Raw genomic sequence first — 18,087 nt, 5'->3', positions numbered from 1 at the left:
AGAGAATAGTGTTTTGTAAAAGCAAGAATTGAGTTCCAAATTGCAGTTTTACAGATCTCTAAAATTGGCACGTGTTTAAGGTATACCACAGAAACTGCCTATGTCCTTTTTGAGTGTGATCTAAACCCTTCTGGTAGAGGGAGAGAGGTTTGTTTGTAACTTTCCTCTATACAAAGCCTACCCCACTTAGACAGACACTGTGATGTAACTGATTGTCTTTTACTATTATCCCCATAAGAGATAAAGTGTCTTGATGATTTCCTAAATTCCATGCACCAATTTAAATAGAAAGCTATAGCTCCCATGGCATCTAACGTGTGTAACTTTGTCTTACTTGAATGAGACTGAAGTCTGTAGAAAAATGTTAACAAATGAATGGATTGATTGAGATAGAATTCTGTTACCACCTTGTAGCTCGCTCGCTCTTATGGAAGATATAATGGCCACAATTAAAGCTCTTTTCACTGAAAGATGATATAAGGAACATTCTTCCAATGTTCTGAAGGGAATTTCATGATCTTATTAAGTACTGGGTTGAGATCCCATGTTGGTGTTGGTTCTTCAACTGGAGGGTAACCATTCATTAGCCCCTTCATGAATCTTTTAATTCTGTTATGGGTAAATATAGTCTAGTTATCAGTACATGGAGCACAGAAATAACTGATAAGTGCACTTTTACAAATGATATAGACAGTCCTATGGATTTTAAATGAAGCAGGTATCCAATATAGAATGGATGTAGGCTGACGCTGGATTTATGTTACCCGGGGCCAACATGGCTACAACAACACTGCATACATATTATTTGCCCAGACAGAAACGTTTTTCCATTTAAGATCATAGCATTTGTGAATTGACTGTTTTTGGCATCTAGAAGAATCTCTTGAACTTTTTCTGAGGAGAACATTTCCAGGTGTGTCAGATCCCTATGACTCATGCTGTCACATGAAGATATTGTGGGTTTGGGAGGTATATCTGACTATTCCTCTGGATCAGTAAATCTGTGGTTATTAGGAGAGATGGGCTTCTAGTAATAGTTGCACAAGGTCTGGCAACCACAGCCTTCCCATGGTACAGTCACTGCTTTGGGTGGGAGCTGAGTCCCTTCAAATCTGTTTGATTCAAAACCCCATGCATCTTGTGGCAACAGGACATAGCTCTCTCACTCAAGTCTCATGCCCTGGCAGAACAAGAGTTGGTGGTTTCTGCAAGCAGGGCACATCTCTCCCTCTGAAGTTCTTGAAAAGCCACCTAACCTACCTGTTGATTTGGCTTGATGCTTGAAGGGCTTCCCAGCAAGCAGTATTGGGGGCAAGGGAGGCAGAAGGATCCTGCTTGAGAGGTCCTGTACCAGAGAAACCAGATGGTTAGAGCTGCAATATTCTGGAATTACTCACCTCAGAATAGGAACAGAAGAGCTAGATACTAAAATGAAGTCACTACTGCACGAAAACTAATACAATTTAAAGATATAAAACAACTATCAGGAGTATCTGAACTTTGAATTTGTTCAACTGCCAGAAGCATAAAAATCTGGTGGACTGAGATGAAGGACAGGGCTTAATCCTGGAACCTCCAGCAACAACACTGTATCATCTTTGAATTCCACAGGTGGGTGGCATTACCCATTAGTCAGGAATGAGGAGAGATGCTGTGCAGCAGAATGGGGGCACTTAAGCAAGGCTCAGAAGAATTTGCCAGAAGTGGTACCTGCCCGGAAACAGAAGAAAGAGTAGGAATCTGGGCTCCTAATGTTGACCTAATTAAGAGTTGGGCAGAAGGGAATGAACTCACTAGCTAAAGCCGAAGACAAAGGGGAGCCAGAGCTTCCAGTCTGGGACCACTGTTATGGATCTTGCCATAAGAGACCCTTCTGCTTGCCTTGAAAGGAAGGGAGCTTCCAGTCATCTTTGAGACCGCACAAGGATGAGTTGGACTCATCACAATTTTAGCATCATGAGTCTGCCACTGAAAAAATTTGGGCACAGCAACATCTATTAGAGTTCCAAATGGTCTCGATAAATTAGAGAATCGGTCTGAAATAAATAGAATGAAATTCAATAAAACAAGTACAAAATACTACACTTAGGAAGGAATCAAATAACTGGCTAGACAACAGTAGAGCAGAAAAGGATTTGGGAATTATAGTGGATCACAAATTGAATCTGAGTCAGCAGTGTGAAACAGTGTGAGGCAAATATCATACTTAGATTTTTAGCAGGAGTATCATATGTGAGACATGAGAAGTAATTGTTCTGTTCTACTCAGCACTGGTGAGGCCTCAGCTGGAAGAAAGCATAGAAGCCAGTCTGAGAAGAAGTGCAACTGGACAAGGAGAAAGTGTTTCTGAAGTCATTCTGTCCAGCATGTTCAAACAGCAATGAAAAAACCTGTTGGCCCAATGTATTCAATGAGTAGGAGCAGATTTCAGATCTCTCAGCTCTCAGTTACGACTCAACGATAAGGTCAACCACGCTGTCCAATCCGTCACCCATGCTTTGTGGTGTGTAGTCCTTCTATTAGACCAAAATATTAATCTGGTGTAAACTGGCATAGCTCTATGGAAGTCAGTGGAGCTACACTGGTTTACACTAGCTTAAATTCCTGCCTGTTCTGTTTTCCTTCCTATTTTATATTATAAGCCCTCCAGGACTAGGATATTGACCATACTTTTCAAATGTAGGCACCTTAGGCCTGGTCTATACACAGATTTTGTACTGATAGGACTATGTCGATTTGGTCTTTATTTTACTTTTTTACCAAAACAGTTATACTGATAAAACTGCCTAATGTGAATGCAGTTATACCAGTATAAAAGTTTCTTATACTGGTATAGTTTTTTCTTCTTCCCATGTGAGAATAAATTATACCAGTATACACATATTTATCTTGCTAAGCACCCAAAGTTCCTAATAAAATTAACTAACTGGTCCAATGTCATAGACAAGATTAGAGCTACAGAGATAATACATTTCCTCACTTATTCTTTCTTGCAGTTTTACACTGAAGGATTGGACACAGCCCTTTATGTGTTGGTGCATCGAAATTTTAAGCAACACAGTTACCACTATAAGCACATAGCAAAATTTGTGTTATCAAACAGAATTTGTTTGCATATATACACTGCTCTAAAAGCATATGTTTGTGCTTATGTTTTAAGGATGTATGTCCCTATTTTGAGCAAGGATTTAGCACCATAATTCACTGATGTTAATTTTTTTTATTATTTTAGAAAATGTTCAAGGTATGCTGCTTGGAAATTCTACTTACTTTTAGTGACTCTCCCCAGGATGGTTTACAGGAAGGCTTTTCTGGATCCATTGTAACTTGGTCTATTTTCTTTTGGAATAGCAACAGACAGCAATCCATAATCCTCATGATTAGATGAGGGGGTTTTGCAAGTTTCCGAACTGTAGCAATATCCACTGGTTTGATAGTCTATATTGAGGGGGGGAAATGTACTTATTGCTTAGTAGCATCTCATAGATTTTTCATTCAACATCATAATATTACTATTATTACATTATTATTACAATTTTCATTTTTGTGATTGTGGGAAGTTTGATTTATGAATGTACAGTAGATATGAATTATTGGGATTACTTTACTAAACTTTGTAGTTCTATGCCCCTGAAGTTTATTTAAAGAAATATATACTGAACAACTATTTATTTTCTCCATCCCACAAAAGGAATGTGAAAATCAAAATTAAATACAAATAATACAGGCATTATGGAATTAAGCTGTTATATGTAATATTGAAAAAAAAATGAATTGTAAACCAGTGTTACTTAAAGTGTAATGTTCATGGCAGAAGAACATACAAGGCCAAGAAAATGAATTGTGTGGGCATTTGGTAAACGGAGGCATTTATTGTGAAATAAGAATAATTTATTTTCTTGCCTTGAGATGGCATTAAAGTCCTATATTGCTTCTCTTTGACTTCTATTAGTGTCATTTTGAAGTCACTGCTTAGATGAATATTTATTCAAATGAGAAACCTATCTGTAAATGAAGTGATGTGATTAGACAAATATTGTGTCAACAGATCAAAACTAGCAATCTAATCTGTGCCTGCAAAATATATGCATGCTGCTATTTGCAAAGCAAAGAGGTAATTACAGCAACAAAATGGAATTTTCAGGATGCATCCAACAGTTTAGAAAGTCTGGCCCATCCTATCACCAATGTGGATTTCAATGGTCCTGAGTGGATAATGCTTGATTTTTCTTGCTTGTGATTGATTGAACCCTTCTCTTGGCATAATTATTAGTAATTGGAGCAGGAGATAATTGAGTCGATATGACATATTGATGCTTTTATCTCTCTACACCACTTCCTCCTACCGCCATGGTTCTCTGCTTGTCAACTGTTCAGAACAGTGACATCAAGATCTGAACTGCAGTAATGCATCATCATTTGTTAACTGCTCTTCTTACGATCCCTCTGACCTGCTTTGTTCCTTTCTCTTTAGTTCCAGAAAGATCTACATAAAATCCATTAATGGGAGAGGACTCCACTCTTGCTAAGGAAATAGGGAAAGATATGAATATTCTACTAAGACAAAGAAAGGCCATTATTTTCACACTAAGAAGAGAATACTTTCTAAGACAGAGTGGAAGGCATTCTAGACTCTATCGACATCTGTAAAAAATGGTTACTAACCTTCTATAACTGCTGTTCTTTGAGATGTGTTGTACATGTCCATTCCACTTTTGGTGTGTGCATGCCCAATGTAGAGTTGTGGGAAATTTTTCCCTCAGTGGTAACCACTGTAGCAGCTTCAGTGCCCTCTGCTGCCATGCATTAAGCATACCAGTATAAAGGGCCAAGCCACCCCCAAGCTCTCTCAGTTCCTTCTTACTGGTCAACTCCGATGAAGAGGCGTAGGAAGGTAGGTCATGGAATGGACATATGCAACACATCTTGAAGAACAACAATTATGGAAGGTTACTAATAATTTTTTCATCTTCAAGTGATTGCATTCCACTCTTGATGACTCACAAGCCATAAAGTAGGAGGAAGGATTGGAGTTCATGTACACACAGATTGGAGTACAATTCGTCCAAATTTAGCATTGTCTCTAGAGTACTGAGTGATGGCATAATGTGATGAGAAGGTGCGAACAGAAGACCAGGGTGCCGCTCAACAAATTTCCTGGATAGGGACATGTGCAAGGAACACTACAGAGGCCATTTATAATCTTGAGGAATGTGCTGTCACTTTGCTTGACAGGAAAATGCTTGCCAGATCATAACATATATGAATGCAGGAAGTTATCAAAGACTAAATTCTTTTGGAAGAGACTAGGTGACCCTTCATCCTATCTGCAACAGCCAGGAATACTTGGGTTGACAAACAGAATTGTTTAGTCCTGCCTTTGTAGAACACCAAAAGTCTCCTAATATCTCTGGTGTGCAGGCATTGCTCCTTCCTATTGGCATGTGGTTTTGGATAAAAAGTAGGTAAGTAAATTGACTGGTTAATATGAAAATTAGACATCACTTTAGAGAGAAATCTTGGATGAGGGGGGAAGTGTACTTTACCCTTAAAGAAGATTGCATAAAATTGTTTGGATGTCAGTACTCGTAAGGCACTCTGAGCACAGAGTTCAGAAGGTGATGAGTTGGCAAATAAATGGAGGCCGGCCAACTTTGAAGAGTCCTGAGATGTAGTCTGGCATGGTGGACTACGTATGTGCACAAGGCCACATGCTCCAGGAGCTTCATAGTTTCCAGCTGGTGTGATTGAATCTTGTGTCTGGAAGGAAAACTCTGGCCTGAGCAGAATCCAATACTCTCCTATTAACTCTATCCTTTGAGCTGGACAATGGATTAATTTGTCTGAGCTAATCAGTAGACCTAGAGCTTTGAAGATTGATTGGATGAGATGTACACTGGGAGTACCTGAGCCCTGAACCAGTCTTTGACTAGCCAGTCGTCCAGGTTGGGCAGAATTTTACTACTAGTTTCTTTAGGAAAGCATCTACCACTGATATACATTTTGTGAAAATTTGAGCTGCTGACAGGCTGAAAGACTCTATGGTGAACTAGTAATGATCATTGTAGTGAGACGGTGTAGTCTCCCTCCAACCCAGAGGGGGAGGAACCACCCTCCCTACTCAAGTGGGTGGAGCTAAACCAACTTTGCCCCTCCCACTGGAAGTGGGTGGTTGGGACATAAAGTATAAAAGCCAGGGCCTCCAGATAAGTAGGGGCTGATACAGCAAGGGAGACAGATGCATCTGGCTCGCTCCAGGCCACTGTCTTTGTCGATGCACCCAGAGGTGCCCTACCCACTGAGGAGTCCGTGCCTATGGGGGAACTGCCAGGACTACCACTGGCCACCTACCCCAGGATAACTGAGGACACCCCGTGGACATAGGTGCACACTGGGGAGAGGGTAGGAAGTAGCCCAGGGTCAGCTGACTGCAATTTGGCTGTGTAGGGGCCTGTGCCCCAGTCAGTGAGTTATGGTGGGATTCCCCGCTGACTCAGTGGTGGACCACTCCTCCATTGTGAGGGCCCTGGGCTGGGTTACGGTGGAGTTGGGCAGGCCCGCGTCTCCCTAGCCCTCCTGCCATCTCCGTCTGGGGTGACAGCAACCCCCTACCTGAGCCTTAGACTGCAGAGGTGCTCAAATCCCTGACAGGGGCCATAGACTGCTTCACTTGCCAGACCCTGCCTGAGTGCCAGGAGCCATAGACTGTTTTCCTAACCCACTCTGCCTGAGGGCCGGGGCTAAAGACTGCTTACTTGTCCCGCCCTGCCTGAGCACCAGGGGCTAGAGACCACTGCTTGGCTCTATCCCTGTCTGAGGGCCCAGAGCCGATAGACTGGATACTTATCCTGCCCTGCCTGAGGGCTAGGGATTCTGGACTGCATAGCTGCTCAGCCCTGCCTGATGGCTGGAGCTCCACTAACAGCCTATTGGCTAATTCCTCCTGTGAAGAGACTGTGATCTAGTGAGGCGGTATGGACTCTCTCTGATCCAGAGGGGGAGGGACACCTGACGCCTAACTACACTTTGTGGAGAATGCAAGCAAGCTCGATCCCACCCATGTGAGTGGGGGTACTAGGCGAGTCATGCCTGACCATTCTGATATTCACTAATTTCTGTGACCTTGATAAATTGCCACATGAAAGAAGGATCTTTTAAACTAATCTCCAGGATCCTGGTCTTGGACAACATGAGAGGTGCACTCCTAAAGCACTAAATGCCCAGCAGAACACATGCAGGGCTTAAAGCCCTGTGACCAAGGCACCACTAAGTATCAAGAAATGGAAAAACCACCAAACTAGGGACCAAAAAAGACCTTATACTATCTACACTATTAACTTAAGTACTGATCACTAAAAAACTATCTATAATAAATTTACAATGAGCGCACTGAGAGCACGTGCTAAGGCATGCTAAGCAGTTACAACAACCGTCACAGGTGGTAAAAAGGAACTGAGGAAACTTGGGGGTGGCTGGGCCCTTTATATCGGCACACAGTGGAGCCCTCCCAATGGATACCACTAAGGGAAAATTTCTGACAACTGTGTGTGGGGCATGCTCACAGCAAGAGTGGAATACACGTGTGCAATTACTCAAAGAACTTTTGGGAAGATTTACATCTAAGCCTTTATAGTGATTAAAGATGGCTAGATGGAAACAGGATCTGGAGAGATATTCATTCCTCTCTCTTAAAGAGGAGATCTGGATGCACTTGGAAGTAAAATATGGACTCCACAACTATTAACATTCAGCTTGTGTACTAAAACTGACAAAATCAAATAATGTTTATGAAATGAGGTGAAGCCTTGTCTGACTGGCATTAGCCATTCTTTCACAGGAGACAACTCCTGGTAGACTGGTGAAAATATACAAGCTTTACTCACATTCAATGCAGCTTCTGCTTCTTCTAATGCTGGTCTAGCTGCCTCCAGTTTGGTCTCTGCTACCACTTTTTCTGAATCAATTTCATCTACAATCTTTTGTGCTTTGTCCTTCACTCCCTGGACTTCATTTTTTACTTTAGCTGAAGCCTCAGCACTTACTGTAACTTCTGCCAGCACCTAGCATTAACAAAATATAATAATAAGTAAAACTATGCATATGTGGGAACAAATTAATATATTTGCAAATACAAAGAAATCAGAATACAAAAGGGTTATTTCTTGGTTTATGTTAGCTACACATGATAAACATAGAATTTTACTATGTCAACTAGCAAAATTCCCACAATAAAAGAAACATTACTAAGGAGCTGTCATTTAGACAAGGAGTCTGATGGTATAAATTGGAATTATTTTACAATGGATGCAAGCGGGGAAGGTTCTTGGTATGTCTGTGGCCTGGATATCCTGATGGCATGAGAGGAGGAGCTCTGAGGGCAAGTCCCTTCCTTTCAGTTGTTGATACTTTATTCAGGTCCTGAGCAGAATAGGTGCAGGTGTAATTCTGATCCCATGTCTAGCACCAGTCTGGGGTGCCCCCATTGGGCCTACGGTTGAGATTCTGTTTCCTCTTGTGCCGTCCCCCCACCTCGGAATCCTAACTTCCAATCTCCCCATCAACCATTTCTGATAACTTGACAACTGTTTGCTCAAGTGTTATAATCCTGGCAGAGGAAGGGCTACAAGGAGAATCTGATGAAGAATAAACCAATTTCAAAAGCGAACAGCTTCCCAGCAGAGGAGAGATGATTGAGCTTTCCCTTGTCTATTCACACAGAACATTGCCACAGTGTTGTCTGTCAGAATCTGTCTCATCCATGCCTTGGATTATGGGCAGAAATGCTACAGAGGCTAACCGAGTAGCCCTGACTTCTAGGAAATTTATGAGTAGGTGAATCTCATCATGAGACCATAGGTTGTCAATCTGATGTTGGTCTAATGCACTCTCCACTTGAAACTGGCAGCACTTACATCAGCATTTTCACCGGTAGAGGTGGTGAAAATGATACCCCCTCTACTACCTGACCATCATCCTTCCACCAGTTTAATGATGAGAAAACTTCTCAAGGGACCTGCATTCTTACGTTAATGTGGCATTTGTTTGGATAGTAGATGGATTTCAACCATCCTTGCATGCAATGAAGGTGATGTCTGGCATTCTGTGTTACATATATATGCAAAAGACCATGTGATGTCTTAGACACATTCTTACCAGTGTTTGAGGATGATTTTGTAATTCCTGGATGAGATCCATCACAACTTTGAAAATATCTTGAGGTAGGTATGTTCTTGCTGTTGTAATGATATAGAGTCTATAACTGTCTGTATAAATTCTATCCTCTGGGCTGACACTAACAATGATTTTTCTTTGTTGATGGTGGTGAAAAGCTGAAGAGTCTGACTAAATGAATCTTTCATCTACTGAGGTGAACTCCCTCAAATGAGCTAATAAAGATAAGGATAAACTTGTATTCCTTGTCTTCTTAGATTTGCTGCCATGACAACAAGGCATTTAGTAAAGGCTCTTGGCATTGCTGATAAACCAAATGGTAGGACTCAATATTGAAAAGGGGAGTTGCCCCATTTGAAACTTCAGGTATTTCCTGTGTGCCAGGTGGATAATTATATGAAAATACACATCCTGCAGTTGAGAGATATGAACCAGTTCTGTGGATCTAGGGATGGGATTATAGGGGTCAAGGTTACTATATTGACCTTGAATCAACAAATAAAGGCACTGAACCATCTCAACTCCAGAACTGGGCACCATCCTCCTTTTTTCTTGAATATTAGAAAATAATGGGAGTAATACTAACACTACTCCTACACTATACACTAACAACTGTATATAACTAGTGAAAAAGAGAAAGTGAACACAGCTAGCAGTTCTGTCTCACAGCCACTGGTGGGAAAATGGAACAGAGCAACAGTTGGCTCTGCTCCACTCTCTATGTACTCGAAGTGGGGGGAACAAAGTCGCAGAAGGCATTACCCCAACAGATATTGCTGGCCAAAAGATTCTAATCTCAAATGCCTGGGGTGCATGCACACCAGAAGTGGAATCTATGTGGACAAGCACACATAACTTGAATAGCTTTGCTTTTAGAGGCAGGAATATGCACATTTCTATGTCCAGGTATCAGCCACTGGTCCATAAAAGCCAGCTTGTCCCTAAACTTCCAGAGAAAGTTTCCAATGCTGGAAGAATATATGAAACACAACCAGGAGGGATAAACACATAAAGGAGGGATGTTTTGAACTGGCAGAGGATCGCTGCAATTAACAGGTAAAATAAACTTGATCTACTTTCATATAGTGGTCCTTCTTATAATCTGGAGAGAATTACTGGGAAATAGCAAACAAGAAAGTAATAGAGAGAGGGTACGACACTACTGTTAAATACACTCCAGAATGATGTTGGTCTTTTTGCAATTTCATCACATTGTTGGCTTATATTCAATTCATGATCCACTACAACTCCCTGATCCTTTTAATCAGTACTACTGTCTAGTTATTTTTTCCCAATTTTGCAGTTGTGCATTTGATTTTCCTTTCTAAGTGTTGTTCTTTGCACTTGTCACTGAATTTCATCTTGTTGATTTCAGACCAATTATCCAATTTATCAAAGTCCTTTTGAATACTAATCCTGTCCTCCAAAGGGCTTGCAACCCCTCCCAGGTTGGTGTCAGCTAACAATTTTATGAGTATATTGTCCATTCCATCACCCAAGTCATTCCTTTCCTTATAATCATGAAATCTATCATTTCATGATCACTTTCACCGAAATTACCTTCAACATTCAGATTTACAACCAATTCCTCTATTTTGGTTGGAATCAAGCCTCAAATTGCTGTCCCGCTAGTTGCTTCCTCCACCTACTTAAACAAGAAGTCATCCCCAATATATTCCAAGAATTTACTGGAAATGTTGTGTTTTGTCATATTACTTTTCCAACAGATATTTGGATAGTTAAAATCCTCCATTATCACCACATCTTGTGTTTTGGATATATCTCTTATTTGTTCTAAAAATGCCTCATTCACCTCTTCTTCCTGATTTGGTAGTCTATGGTAGATACCTATCATCATCCCTGTTTTTCCCCTCAACTTCACCCAGACACTTTCAGCTGGTCTGCTTCTCACATCCTTCTGGACCTCAGAACAGGTGCATATGTTCTTGATGTATAATGCAATATCTTCTCCCTTTCTTTCCTGTTTGTCCTTCCTGAACAAGCTATACCCCTCTCTATCAATATTCCAGTCATGAGATTTATCCCACCAAGTCTCAGTAATGCCAATTAAGTAATAATTTAGCTTACATACTAATATTTCTTATTTATTTCCCATACTCCTTGCATTGTGTATAGAAACCTAAAATGTTGATTCCCCCACTGTTTTCCCTGTTGTTGCTCTATGACCCTATTGTAATTTTCCATTTTCACCATTCCCCCAACATCTAACCTTTTGTTAAAGTCATCTTTTTCTATACCTACCCATGTGCTTTTGTCGCCTGCCCCATTGAAACATAGTTTAAAGCCCTCCTCACTGTCACTGAGGTGAGTTGGTGTCCAAAGATAATCTTACCCTTTTTGATCAGATGGATGTCATATCGTCCCAGCAGTCATGCTTCCCAGAAGAGCTTCTCAGAGTCATGGAAGTCAAAGCCCTCCAGTCGACACCATTTGCATAGCCATGTATTCATTTCCAGACTGTGTGTGTGTCACTTCATGGGCTCTTACTCCAAACCAGTGATACTCGGACTGTGGCTCGGGAGTAAGTGGCTCTTTAATGTGTCTCTTATGGATCTTTTCAGCACATGATATTAAAATACTTTCGGATTTAAATTATTAACTAGTCTAATTTATTAACCAATCAGGATGCTTTTACTAGGTCAGTCATTTTGCTGTGAGAATTATATATATATATATATATATAATAGCAAATTAAACAATAAATTCACACTATTTTGGGTAATGTTGATCGCTAATTTGGTTCCTGAACCACTGATGTCTGACTATCATTGCTCTAAATCTTACCCTCTATCTTGAACAAATGTTTTTTTTGGGGTGTAATGGGGTTTGTGGTTTTGTTTTTTGACATAATCCAGGCAGAAGATATGTGCACCCAAAGGAGGCACTTGATGATGTCATATCAACTCAGACATGTTTAGCGCTTGAAAAGAGGGACAGATATTGCAGTAGAGCTAGGTCTTGAGGAAGCGTCTCTTTTTTTCTATCATGTTCCACTTCATGTTCATGCCAAATAAAGTTCAGTCTGTTCCAAAGACCACTCCCCACAGTTTTGCAGATGTTTCACAAATCTGTCATAGGGTCTCAGTAGTTCTTTGCTTGGCCTCAACAAGATTCTATTTACAAATCTCACAAGTCTGGGTCTTCCCCAAGAAAGGGGAATGAAATGCCCTACACAATAAAATGCAATGTTATTGTAGCCATGTTGGTCCCAGGATATTAGAAAGACATGGTGGGTAAGGTAATATCTTTTATTTGATCCAATAAAAGATTTTGCCTCATCCACTGTGTCTCTCTAATGAAATGAAAGGCATACTGACCTCGTGTTTTTCTTCAGGCAGCTGGTCCCAAGTGTAGAAATTTTACTTCGAAATTATTGTGTGCTATTATCTTAATTACTTCCATAGTACTTATGTACGCAAATCACTTTATAGACAAATAAAAAATGAAGTCTTGACTCAAATAACTTTGTTTTGTTTTCTGTTTGATGGATTTTTACTTACACACACATACGCCCACACACATGTGCATAGTTAGTTGTGTGGCTAGGAGACAGTGAAGAAAATAAGGCAAGAAGTGAAGAAAGATGACAGCGGAGGTAAAATGGGGCTACTTTGAGATACAGAAGACCTAGCTGCAAAAGAGTAGTTTTTGTGTCTTAGTTAGTCCAACCTTCAGGATTCTCTGTCTCCAGATGCTGACCAGAAATATTTCCTTCTTCTGACTTATCTAAGGCTGTCAATTCAACCAAGGACCACAGAGCAGGGTGACAACAAAAGCACTAGAATCCCTGCTCTGTTACTTGATAAAGTCAATCTCTTTGCCATAGCAAGGATCAAAGTCAGACAGAACCGGAAGTCTTTGCTGGCTCAAGTATCCCTTTGTTTGTGGAAGAGATATTTTGCCCTTCTATTTGAACTCCAGGATGTCAAACAGTCTGTGCAATTTTTCCTGAACTGCCAACACCACAAATCTTATAATCATTTGGTGATTAAATGGGAGCAATGGCTAAGCTGTTGTCTTCTGAGGTGGAGGAGGGCCTACACTTTTGAAACAGCCTTATAGTTATCAACATGTTCCTCTTCTTCTTCCTCTTTGAAAGCAGTTTCAAAAAGACCATCACCAAGGCTGATTAGTAGTGTGGAATATCCTTGAGACAAGAAGATGCTACATCTTCTACTAAGCCAGAATAACTTGATTCCCCACAGAAACACTTTCTTTAATGCCAGATCAGGTTCCTCTGTGGTCTCTTTCCTGACCATCATTTTTTAAATTGTGCTTATATGCACAACATACTGGATGAGCACTGTGCAAGATCACATGGACACATTGTTGCAAAATAAGAACCACTCAAACTTGTTTTTTCTTTCTGGATCTACCATGTTAGGGCTGAGAAGAACCACACAATGACACAGAATTACCTAACACAAAAAGGTCCAGCTACTGAATATTAACAAATTGTCTTGGTTTAATACATAAAACTTAAAACAAAAATTAACTATTAATAGTCCCAGAATGAAGATGTACTACAATAAAGAGCACTGAAACAAGCAATGAGACCTGCTGCTTTTGGAGGAAAGAAACTAAGGAATGCTGGGGACCACAATCCTTTATATAGTTTTTCCACTACCTCCCTCCCCAGTGGGTTCTACCAGAGCAGCTTTAGCCTCTGTTGGGGTTCCTCAGGAACCTCTCTGGCAGGGCCAGTGTGTGATCTGTGCTGAAACAGCATACACAGGTGCCCTTGCTGCATCCCCTCCTTGGACAGCGACATGCTGTTTTTGGATTACACTCATTTCCTACCAGTTTCTTTATAAAGAGGAGGTTGTGGACCTTTTACACTACCATAGTTCCCCCAACATATTTTTTTTTGCCACCAGAAGACCCTTCAGTGAATCTAGAGTGCAAATATGTTTAGCAACTAAGTACATACTTTATCTGCCTTTATAGAAGCCAAGGCAAGTTCCTTCTCTTTCACTGCCAAGTCCAGAGAGAGTTTGGCAACAGATTCACTGGCTTCCATCAGCTTAGCGAGACCTATCAAATGTAAGATAATAATGGCAGTTCAGAAAGATAAAGATTGTTATATTTTTGTTAATTCCCAACTCTTCTCCAATCTGTCCCCCCACATCCACCCTCCAATTGTTTCCCTCTCTGATTCACTTGCCTACTAGCTCAGAGTCTCCTACTGTGGGCTCCTCATTCAGTCTTAGTCTTCTTCCCCTTCAATCTTCCCAGGTACTTGTACTGGTGCTCCTACTTCCCTGGCTCTCCATCCCAGTCTTCTTGCCCAGTCAATCCCAGCTTCTCTCGGCCTCTGGTTCGTTTCTAACCCCCTGCCAGACTTCACTTCCCACTCTCTTCTCCCCACTAAGGTCCTTTTCTCAATCTATTCCTTCCACCTTTCCCAAGTCTGACTCTTGCCCCTTCTGCATGCAAGTCAGGAACCTTCTTCCTCCATGTTGTCTAGGTGCCAACAGGGGTAACACTGAGAGAACAGAAGAGACAGTCTCCCTGTTGTCAATTCCAATGCCCAGCCTCAGCATCCAGGAGCTGCAATTGCATGGAAAGTACTGCTCATGCCCTGGGCTGAAGCATACTCAATTGCACTGTGGGGATGTCAAATGAACATTTTGGTTAAATGCAGGAGCTGTGATAGGCTGGAACATGTTCAGTGCAAATGGAATCTTCAGAGATTTTAGTGGTGAAGCTCTAATACATTCCTACTGAGCATATGCAAACTGTGGTTTTACCAAGTGTTATAACTTAACCAAATTTAGGTGACTTTTCATGGGAACATTTCAAAGGGCACATTCCTGATACAAATATAACTCCTCCTGCTGAATTTTAAATCTCTGCTACAAAGCATGGGGGACTATATCTTCTTAATGAAATTTTTTAATATGGAAAAAGAGCCACATGGTTATTAACCTTTCCATAACTGTTGTTCTTTCTGTTACAAAAGTTAAATTTGGAATATTAAATATTTATGTTTAATAGAGGGAATGCTCAGATGGACGATTATACTAATTTTAATCTGCTTGTCTACCACTCTTTTCACAGCAAGGGATTTGGCCAATTGACGTTACTACCATTTCAGTACTCTGAGAACATCATTTCAGTTCTAAGGTTTAACATATACACTTCAGGTTTGGGCTATTTGACTGTAATACAAAAGGGGAAGGATCCTAAATGATCTATGAACAAGAAACCCAACAATAAAACAGAGATCATCTGGGACCATATATAAAATGTATCTTTACCCCTATTTATCTTACCTATTTGCATGCGTTCAGCTTGTTCATTAATGTTTCCTAGCTTTTCAGAATAAACATCTTTGTAACCATTTATGAAAGAGAGATAAGATTTTGGTGTGACATGCGCTCTTCGTCGATACCTGAAAGGCGGAAATTTGATAAAATTATAATTTAATATGTAACTTTCACATAGTATTAATTTGAGATTTAAATAGCCACACTACTGTCTAGGTCTTCAATTTTAACTGAATTACTTTTAAAACAGATAGCAAATATTATATGGAAAGCATTTCATGCAGTGAAAACACAGCAACACTTCACAATGACAATACTTAATGTCACATTTTATGTCCAATTACATCTGTCCTTATCAAAACAAGCTATATTAAAGTTTGTTGTACCTTTTTTCATTCTTATCCTCCATTGGGAATAAGGTTAATGGAGTTGCCATATACTTGTAATTATTATGGATGGCTTTTGAATTTATCAAATACAAACAGAATTTCTGTATTAATAAACTTGAAAAAAACAATTATTGCTTCATATGCCACAATATCATAAGCATTATTCAAAAAATAATAGCAATATTTTTTGTGGTTGCTCAATTTTTACATTTGTATAAAACGTTACCTTTGGAAATAATTCTCACAGCTCTCAGAAACTATATCATGAAAGAGGCCCATAGTTTCTACTACTTGTGCTTTAACTTCAGAAGAACAGACAATATTAGATTCTGAAAGGAAGTAACTGGCTACAGCAACAAGAGCTTCTTTAGGCCACCGATTGAACCAGTCCATAGTGCAGCCTGATATCAGACCAGGAAATTTCAAAGAACGTGCACGGAACTTCTCACCAACCTAGCAAGAGTAATAGTTTTAAAACAAAGCTTAATATAGTGTACATCATACCATATCTGATTTTATCCAAAATGTTTAACATGTACATAAAATGTAAGCAATTTTTTTCTAATTTTGTTTTACCCTTATAACATCATACAGAGTTTTTACCCTAAATCTGCATCCTATTCTTTTTAATTGTCTTGATATCATCAATATAATTAACAAAACCAGAAAAAACCTTGTATTAAAGATGAAAGCTACTTAGTGTTTTAAAACTTCAGTTAGCTATACATTCTTTTCAACTAAAAGATAAGGCTTTACAGCCACTAAAACCTGCTTCAGTGGTTTTTGTTTTTCTGGCAACAAGTAAGGACTTCAGTAAAAGCTAAAATAGTGAAAAACTGCATTCACTGCTTGGCATCTGTCCTGACTCTTCAAATTATAAATCTTGAGTGATTACCGCATGTTTCGTAGGGGAATTTACACATAGAAATAAACAAGATAGTTATAAAAAGGAAACTCACTGGAGAAAAGCAGAGAACAACATGCAAATTCTTCTTTGACCGTGATATAAAATATTCATAAAGATTATCAAATGTAGGAGGAAATCGAGGCAGCTCTTTTTTCATCACAGATATTAATCCTTGTGTAATTTCATCCAGCTCATCCCGAGCAAATAAATTGGAAATCTGTGTATAAAACAAAATTGACAGGAAAAGAAATTGCATTAATTGAATTGAATTATAATATATTTTGTAACTGAAATATATATATATCTATTTAGTCTATCTAGCTATATCTGTCTCTACATACACAGACATAGTTTAGATGAATTAAAGGCCAAATTCTTCCCTGATTTACACACTATGCAACTCCATTAAAGACAATTGATGTTAGGAAAAAATAAAGCCCTAACCTAGCAAGGACACTCTTAGGTAATAGTGGCTTTTGAAATGCCCACCTCACTTTTTTTCTCCCTAATGCTTACATAATCTCTCCTACTCAAGTTCATATTGCAGAATGGCTGGGAGCACGTAGTAGTAAAGAACATGAGTAAATACTGTACTTTTATGAGCATCTTGTAAGAGTACTGATGTAAATCCTGAATTTTATACTGAGATTCTTTTTTTGCCCTGAATGTCCCAAAATTTGAGATATTTGGGTTTTAGAGTTAGTGGGGCCCTGTGCGCAGCTTCATTTTTGGCCCCCACCCTCCCCGCCTCGGGACCCAGCCAAGAAAAAGAACATTCTCTCTTATTTCTGCCCCGTTTTTCATTCTTTTTTTCTTCATCCTCCTCCTATATTATAGGTAATAAGAAGTAAATGAAAATAAAGTGAGATACCTTGATTGTTTTTGTAATCTAACTTTTTTTTCACAGACCACTTGAAAATTGCTGAGGGTCTTGGTGGACCACTTAATGATCTTTCCAAATGTTGTTTGTACCATTAGCTAACTATTGTAAAGTGCTTTGGATAAGAGCGCTTTATAAAAATCTTTAATAACCATTCCTTGGTTCACCTGAATGGAGTTTTCGGACCATAGTTTGAGAACACCTGGTCTAGATGAAAGCTTGTATTTGCATTACGCTAATGTGAAATATGTGTAAAAATAAAAAGTATAGATGATGCATGAATGGAAAAATAAAACAACTTCCTGTGAAGAAACTTATTCAAGTTGAAAAAAAAAATTCAGATAGCTTTTTTCCTACACCTTTTCTTTACAAAATTGTCAATTAAGTCAGCGTAAGTAATATTTTGTAAAGAAGCACTTTCAATTGTCAATATTGCCGAACTTGTCAAAT

At 39.5% G+C, this 18,087-nt stretch overlaps 1 protein-coding gene across 1 annotated transcript in view; it reads right to left on the bottom strand.

The window, feature by feature from the left end:
• DNAH8 (dynein axonemal heavy chain 8) overlaps window positions 1–18,087 on the bottom strand; it is a 563,218-nt gene that overhangs the window by 86,675 nt on the left and 458,456 nt on the right. The window contains exons 64-69 of the mRNA XM_067565373.1: window positions 16,810–16,974; window positions 16,077–16,303; window positions 15,468–15,586; window positions 14,123–14,226; window positions 7,884–8,060; window positions 3,271–3,438 (exon numbers count right to left, since the gene is read on the bottom strand). Of these exons, the coding sequence (XP_067421474.1) occupies window positions 3,271–3,438; window positions 7,884–8,060; window positions 14,123–14,226; window positions 15,468–15,586; window positions 16,077–16,303; window positions 16,810–16,974 (960 nt within the window). The remainder of the gene's footprint in view (window positions 1–3,270; window positions 3,439–7,883; window positions 8,061–14,122; window positions 14,227–15,467; window positions 15,587–16,076; window positions 16,304–16,809; window positions 16,975–18,087) is intronic.

This window comes from Emydura macquarii, unplaced genomic scaffold (genome assembly GCF_026122565.2).
Source record: "Emydura macquarii macquarii isolate MOO-44397 ecotype Brisbane River unplaced genomic scaffold, CSIRO-AGI_Emac_v2 contig_2676, whole genome shotgun sequence".
Lineage (NCBI taxonomy): Eukaryota > Metazoa > Chordata > Testudines > Chelidae > Emydura > Emydura macquarii.
The sequence above is the reverse complement of the archived record's forward strand: the minus strand, read 5'-3'. Positions and strand labels throughout refer to the sequence as shown.